At 59.7% G+C, this 375-nt stretch overlaps 1 protein-coding gene across 1 annotated transcript in view; it reads right to left on the bottom strand.

Moving 5' to 3' along the window:
• Positions 1–375, bottom strand: part of EMH_0042440 (uncharacterized protein) — a gene marked incomplete at both ends in the record, with an annotated part of 4,587 nt that overhangs the window by 1,934 nt on the left and 2,278 nt on the right. Inside the window, one exon of the mRNA XM_013495738.1 lies at positions 3–217. Within this exon, the coding sequence (XP_013351192.1) occupies positions 3–217 (215 nt within the window). The remainder of the gene's footprint in view (positions 1–2; positions 218–375) is intronic.

Here is a 375-nt window from a genome sequence, read left to right as displayed (position 1 = left end):
GGGGGCCCCCAGGGTTCACTTGCTGCTGCAGCAGCGCCAGCAGCTCAGGGTCTGTTGTTGCTGCTGCTGCCATCCACACAGCCATGCTATCTCTCGGAGCAGCAGCAGCAGCAGCAGCAGCAGCAGCAGCAGCTTCGTCTGCTGTCTCTGAAGGTCTCCTCTCTTCTGTGTCTTGTCCTGCTGCTGCTCCTGCTGCTGCTGCTGCTGCTGTAGATCCCTCCGCAGCAGCAGCAGCAGCAGCAGCAGCAGCAGGTGCAGCAGCAGCAGCTGATTCATCTAAGCAAAAAGTAACACTGGGCCGGGAGGCAGCAGAAGCAGACTGAGATCTTCTGCTGTTGCGTTTGTTGCTGCTCTTGCTGCTGCTGCTGCTGCTGC

This window comes from Eimeria mitis, genomic scaffold (genome assembly GCF_000499745.2).
Source record: "Eimeria mitis Houghton genomic scaffold, Emh_scaff1724, whole genome shotgun sequence".
Lineage (NCBI taxonomy): Eukaryota > Apicomplexa > Conoidasida > Eucoccidiorida > Eimeriidae > Eimeria > Eimeria mitis.
This window is presented reverse-complemented; position numbering and strand designations above follow the sequence as displayed.